This window comes from Pteropus medius, unplaced genomic scaffold (genome assembly GCF_902729225.1).
Source record: "Pteropus medius unplaced genomic scaffold, Ma_sr-lr_union100, whole genome shotgun sequence".
Classification (NCBI taxonomy): Eukaryota; Metazoa; Chordata; class Mammalia; order Chiroptera; family Pteropodidae; genus Pteropus; species Pteropus medius.
In genome coordinates, this window is record NW_024340699.1 from 13,435,585 (window position 1) to 13,442,186 (window position 6,602).

The following is a 6,602-nucleotide window of genomic DNA, read 5'->3' on the forward strand; positions in this document are numbered from 1 at the left end:
AACACTTCAGAGCTCTAGCCAGATAATCAGTGACCAAATAATCACTGTCCAAATTGGGATACTTCTGAGAGCAAAGGAAGGTGCTATTAAAAATGATGCTGGGACAAAGAGAGAGAAGCGGTCACCCAAGTTCTAACCAGCCAAGAAAGTAAGCTCGCCGCCTGTCTGAGCCTCCGTCGATCCAGGCACCACACAAACACTCTACATCCATTATTCTTTAATCCTCACGACGACTGAGAGATAAGTCACCACCCCGTTTCACAAACGAGAAACCTGAGGCTCAGAGAGCCTGGTTCCTACTTTCTGAAACATAATCCAGGTCTGCATGACCCCTCGCTTTTGAGAAATGAACAGTTCTGATGTTCAAGACCACTCAGAGAAGCCTAACATTTTAGACACAACATTTTTTACTGCATTGTAAAACAAATCCAAATATCAACAGAGGCCCATGTGCTTTAATTCTTGATGCAAAACATCAACTCTCTCCCTCTGGGAAAAAGTTGTCATAAACACTAATTTAAGTAATGCGAAAATGCCATATGATTAAAACAAATACAATGACTGGAAAAAATCTAAGATCTAAAGAATGATTTGGTAAGGAAATAGCTTTTAAATTCTTTCAATTACCTTCCATTAGAATGAATGAATTACAAGTCAAATTTACAATAATAAACACTAACAGGCCTCATTTTTGGCACAAAGACAAAATCTTACAAGGTAACTGAATCTGAGGGACGGTGAGGGCATAAAAAAATCGGTTCTATATTTGGAGCCTGTTGTTGTACAACAGCTGATCACCCAAGTAACAGGAAACAGTATCTGCACACCCACTACTTCCTGGAGGGCTGGGGTTCTAGACAGGAGCACACCCCAACACTGTCAGCAGCACCGGGATCTGAAACTCCAACATGCTCACGTAGCATGACTAAAATCGACACCCAAATAAGGAAGCAGGAGATGAGGTTATGGTTAAGGTTCCAGAAAAGAAAGAAGATACTGAAAAAATCTCCTTTATAGCGTTATGCCTGCCCAGAAAAATATATTTTATTTAGATATTTATTTTCTTCTCAAGATAAAGAGTTGCTGGTGTGGACCGGGCTGCTGCGGTGGGCATCATGATGGCAATGCCCCAGAATTAGCAAGCACAGCTACGTCCCTGAGTGTCACTTCGTCCTCCCCTAGGCACAGCCATTTACGTTAGGAAAAGAAAAGGCAGGCCTGCCGCAGACCCCATGGTCCGACACGTCCAGCCACTGCCGTAATTTCCTTCAGCATGAAGTGAGCAATGAGCTTTAGGGACACAAACACAGAGGAGACGCAACATGTCCTATGATCGAAACCAGATGTGTGGCAGACCACGTATGTCGAGGGTTCTCTCAGAATGTGGGCGTCGCAAGGGTGGAACTTCACTAATTAAACCTCCCATGTGGTGGGAAGAGCGGGATTCCATCAGGGAGGTTGTCATACCACAGCCAGAAATCACCCCAGGAATACCAAGATTCTTCCCAAGTAAGCCATACAGATGACCAAGAAAAAGAGGAGAGGTAAATGCACAAGCTTTAGTCTTTTGGATTAAAAACGACCGATTCTATTTGTTCCACACATGCCCTCTACGGCTTGCGGTGTTTCTTTTAGAGAGAGAAGTCATCCAAAAGCTTAGTAAACGTGATCTTTCGGCTCAAAAGACAAATTACTGAGATGACTTAGGAAACGAAAGGGGCGATGGAATATCCATGTATCGAGAATAAAATATACCAATGTTAACAATTATTAAAAAAATTATTAAAAAAATACCTAAATTTTACAACTGTAAAAAAAAAAAACGCATTGATTTTGTGCAGGCGATGTGTGTAAAGGGCAGAAGAGTTCAAACAGTTCGAGCAGGTGTACAGTGCCTACTCAGCCTTCCTTCCACTGCTGACTCCATCCTTCGGTCACCTTCCTAAAAGTAAACTAGGGACGCATGTAGTCTCCCAGAGTCTGCATGTGAACAAAACATGTCATGTGTATACACACCCTCCAGAAAAAGCAGCCAACTAACGCAGTGCTCTGCACCTGCACACACTGGGGCTCTCTCCTCACCTGCTCCCAAAGCTCTGCTCATTCTTTCGACAGGTGCGCAGCAGACCACCATCTAGACGAACGCCGCTTTACCTAACCAGTGGCCTGCTGACGGGCATTGCGTTTGTTCCAATCCTTTGTACCTACAAACAGTGCTCTAAGAACAGCAAATGTTCCTACAAGTACTTCTTTGCACACACTGAAATATACAGGAAAAAGCTGGTTCACACACACAGCCAAACGGGGCTTCCAAGAGATGCAGTCAATTTCCAGGCCCACCAACAAAATGAGCGGCTTGTTTCGGCAAAGCCTCACCAACTCGATGTATCATCTAGGTGGATTTTTCCTGCTGTGATTGAAGCTGAACATTTTTCATGTACATAAAAGTTGTTTATATTAATTTAACTGTTCGTGACCTTTGCCCATTTTCTTATTTATCACAGAAGCCTTTATATACTAAGACTGGCTCTAAGTCTCATGTGTTACAATATTTTTCCCCATTTGTCTTTTTTTAACTTTATGGTATTTTTCACTAAAATTTACATAATATTTTTAGTGATGCATCTGATGTTAATCATTTGTAACAAATTGGCAATTAAACTAACATGTTTTTATAGAATACTGCTTTCACTTTAGTTGTGATGCTCTAGCCATAAGTAACAAAATTCAACTCGAACTGGTTTAAAACAAGAAGGGTCTGTATGGATGTAAGGGACAGACGTGCACAGCCAGACCAGGCATCACGGCTTCCTGTGCTTCTTACACTCTGTCCTCTGAACGTCAGCCCGCCCTGGCCTGCGCCCAGCGGGAATTCGGCTGCTCATCCACGCACAGCGTCATCCAGAAGGAAAACAATGTGTTCTTAGGGGAGCAGGGAGGGACTTCCCCAGAACTCCTCAGTAAACTCCCTGAATTCCCTGGGCCCACATGAGTCACATGTCCATTCCTGAACCAATCACCGACAGGAGGATCAGTCCTGAGCTAGGCCGAGGGCCAGCTTCTCTGACACATACACTTGGTATGTGAGGAATGGGGGGGCTGGGAAGGCAACCCACCGGTAACGCCCCTCACCATCAGCAGATGTTTTCTAAGCTCTGACCCTGTGTGACGGTGCGGGGTTGTGCAAGTGCCTGGGGGAGGGGCCTGAGTGGAGACAGCCATCCATCTCGGGGGTGTGAATGTGCCCTGACACCACCAAGAATATCTGAAGGAAAATATTCAGGGGAAAAAAGTTTACACTTATTGCTTCAAATCTGATCCCACTACCACGGCTGTGAACTTGGCGTACTAACCAGAATGTGACCCGAACAGAAAAGGCAAATAAATTAGATGATGCTATATCTGAAACGATGCCAATGTAAATATTTCATCTTTCAGAAATTCTGACTTCATTAACAACTTCATAGTGCTAAAGCCACAGTGTACATTCAGTTCCTTCCTTTCCTTCAGCATCCAGCACCAAGGACAATCCAGACTTGGGGACACAGACCACAGCACTAGGACCTTCCTTGATCCAGACTCTAGGCACCCACGTTTTCAGAGATCAACTAAAATACACAGAGCTCTATTTTCTATAGTTTGCTATAGTAAGTGAGCATGTGCCATAGGCTTCTCGCATAGTCATGCAAACCCTATGGTCTTTTTTCAATAAAACACCTCGCCACTAATATTTATCTCTGTATCTGTCCGCATGAACTGCCCATCTTTTAATTTTCAGTCCGTCATTCCAGAATGTCAAGATCTTGCTTCTGTCGCCCCACCCACTGTACCAGCTGCTCCCTCCCAGTTCTACCATCCCCATCTGTAATCTGTTAAGCACGCCTCCTACATCCTGATTCAAGCAGTGATAAAAGCCAAAACACGCTTGATGGAAGCATGCCCTGCCTGACTGATGAGGTGCAGTTACTGATGCATCTCTATCAGCCACCAGAGCGCCCGGCTCACCCTATGGACCAAAGCGATCCACAAGGGAGGCCGTCAACATTTTCAGAGACATTCTCAGTTAAGTGACTGTCAGCAGAAAATGGTAACATGAAGAAAAAATTATCACTAAAAATATGTAACTCTTACAACTCGCCAATGAAAGGACAAATATCCCAATATTCAAAATTGGGCAAATGATCTAAATAGACATTTCTCCGAAAATGATACATAAATAGCTAATAAGCATATGAAAAAGTGCTCAATATCATTACTCATCAAGAAAATGCAAATCAAAACCACGATGATATACCATTTCACACCGACGAGGATGGCTATGATCAGAAAGTCAAATAATAACAAGCGTTGAGTATGTGGGGAAACTGAAACCCTGACGAACTGGTGAGGAAAAATGGTGCAGCTGCTCAGAGAACAGTCTGGCAGTTCCTCAGAAAGCTGAACAGAGATGCCATGTGACCTAGCAATGCCACCCCTAGGTACATATCCAAGAGAAATGAAAACATACGTCTCTGCAAGAACATGGGAATGTTCACAGCAGCAGTATCTGTAATAGCCAAAGTGGGAACAACCCAAGTGTCCACCAACTGAAGGATGAATAAGTAAAATATGATCTATCCGTTCAATGTAATATTACTCAGCCATAAAAAGGAATGAAGCACTGACTCATGCTACAACATGAATGGACCTTGAAAATAAGAAGCCAGACCAAAAGGCTGCATAGTGGACGACTCCACCTGTACGATGTCCAGAATAGGCAAATCTGCAGAGAAAGCAGATTAATAGATGCCTACGGCTGAGAGCATTTGGGACAAATGAGGAGCGATAGCTAATGGGGCACAGGATTTTCTGTAGGGAGGAGAAAAAGTGTTCTAGAACTGATTGTGGTGAGGGCTGTACAAGTCTGTGAATACACTGAAAGCCACTTAACTATTTTTCAAATGGGTGAATTGTCTGGCATGTGAGTTACATCTCAATAAAGCTGTTAAAATAAATTAAGTGTCAAACAGAAAAAGCTACTCTTCACCTTTCATGCTGACGCACACGATGGCCAACACGGTACATATAATAACTGCCAGGAGAATGATGAGAACGATTAAGTAACTGCTGAGCAGGCCTCCGCTGGCACAGTCCAGCTTGCCTCTGTGCATCAGGTACAAGGTCAGGATGCCAATCCACCTGTTGAGAAACAGGGAGGGTCAGAAATGAAATCAAAGGAGCTGCTTCGTAGAACATGATAAAGAGAAATAACAGGAGTTAATATTTTCCAAAACAAGGGTGAGGTTCGCTTTAGAATATAATTTTCATCAATAAAAGAACTAGGTCAACTGAGAGTACGACTTTTTAAAAACGAGTTTTATATTTCTCATGCATATACCATCGCTCTTACTCTAAGCCCACTGTAATACATGAGAGGCATTCACAGCCTTAAGAAAGCAAATCTAATTTAAAGTGCTGGAAAACAGCCCCCTTGTGACTCAGAAATACGCGACTGGTAAACCAACACACTGTATGCTTGCTAAATTAACATGGGAATTTTTAGTTCCGTGTAACAAGAAATTGATGAACACCCACTGCAATGTGCTGTGTGTAATCCAACATACAAGGGGGCAGATGGTAAGTTATACAACGATGTTCCGTGGTGAACGCCGATAAACTTGAAAGGACAAGTACTGTGGACTCGTAAATGTATTTTGTATTTCAGTGCAGAATGAAATACAGCACCAAACAATGCAAAGTAATAGTGACTTGTCGCTGGACGTGTTTCAGCCCAGGGCGAGAACACCATATTAAGGATTCAAGCCCAGACTAAGGATTTTAGTCCAAGTGGAAATAAGCTAGATAACTTTCTATGCTTTTGTCAGTTCTGTGATATTGACTCTGTGTCTAGAAATAGTAATGGGAAATGATCTCGGAAAGACCTGGCTCTGAAAACTATGAAACGACTGAGCAGCAGTTCATAACGTTTCGTGTTTTTATTCATTTTCCACTCTGTTGATAGCCCTGGTTATCAGTCCTGGCTCAGGCCTGCGGACCCCGATTCCACGCTCTGAAAGACAAGCGCGTACGTGCCAAGCAAGCCTGTCCGCTTCCCACGGAATTCAGCCACGACCGGCTGGAGGACCGCAGCGCGCGGCTCGTCTGCCCCCCTCGCCCCGCGTGTGGCCGGCACGAGATGCCGCGCGTCCCCGCGCAGGGCGCAGGAAGGGAGCGGGCGGCCGCCCCCGGCCCGCACGGCGCTGCGCGGGCGCTCACGTCCCGGCGGCTCGCCGGGCCCGGGCTCGGCTCGGCGCCGCGCGGGGCCGGGGGGTGTCGCCCGCCCGCTCTGGGCCCGGCGTGCCGTCCGGGGAATGGGGAGCCGCCGCAGGCACCCGGCGACACGACGCCGTCGCCCCCCTCCCGCGCCCGCCAGCCCGCCGCCCTCACCACAGCACTCGCAGGAACAGCTCGAAGATTCCCGGAAACACCAGGTCGTCGCTGCCGAAGGCCCAGCGCCGGCCGAAGAGCACCATGCCCGGCATGGCGAAGGCCCCGCCGCCCGGCCCCGGGCCCCCGGCCGGCCCGCCGGACCCCGCGCTCTCCCGGCTCCGCAGCAAAACACC

General features: G+C 46.0%; 1 protein-coding gene across 2 annotated transcripts in view; it reads right to left on the bottom strand.

The window, feature by feature from the left end:
• DAGLB (diacylglycerol lipase beta) overlaps window positions 1-6,602 on the bottom strand; it is a 28,188-nt gene extending 21,586 nt beyond the window's left edge. The window contains exons 1-2 of one of the 2 annotated variants that reach the window (XM_039879890.1): window positions 6,427-6,602; window positions 5,027-5,178 (exon numbers count right to left, since the gene is read on the bottom strand). In XM_039879890.1, the coding sequence (XP_039735824.1) occupies window positions 5,027-5,178; window positions 6,427-6,521 (247 nt within the window). In that variant the 5' untranslated portion in view covers window positions 6,522-6,602. The remainder of the gene's footprint in view (window positions 1-5,026; window positions 5,179-6,426) is intronic. The other variant, XM_039879898.1, reaches the window with a different exon arrangement.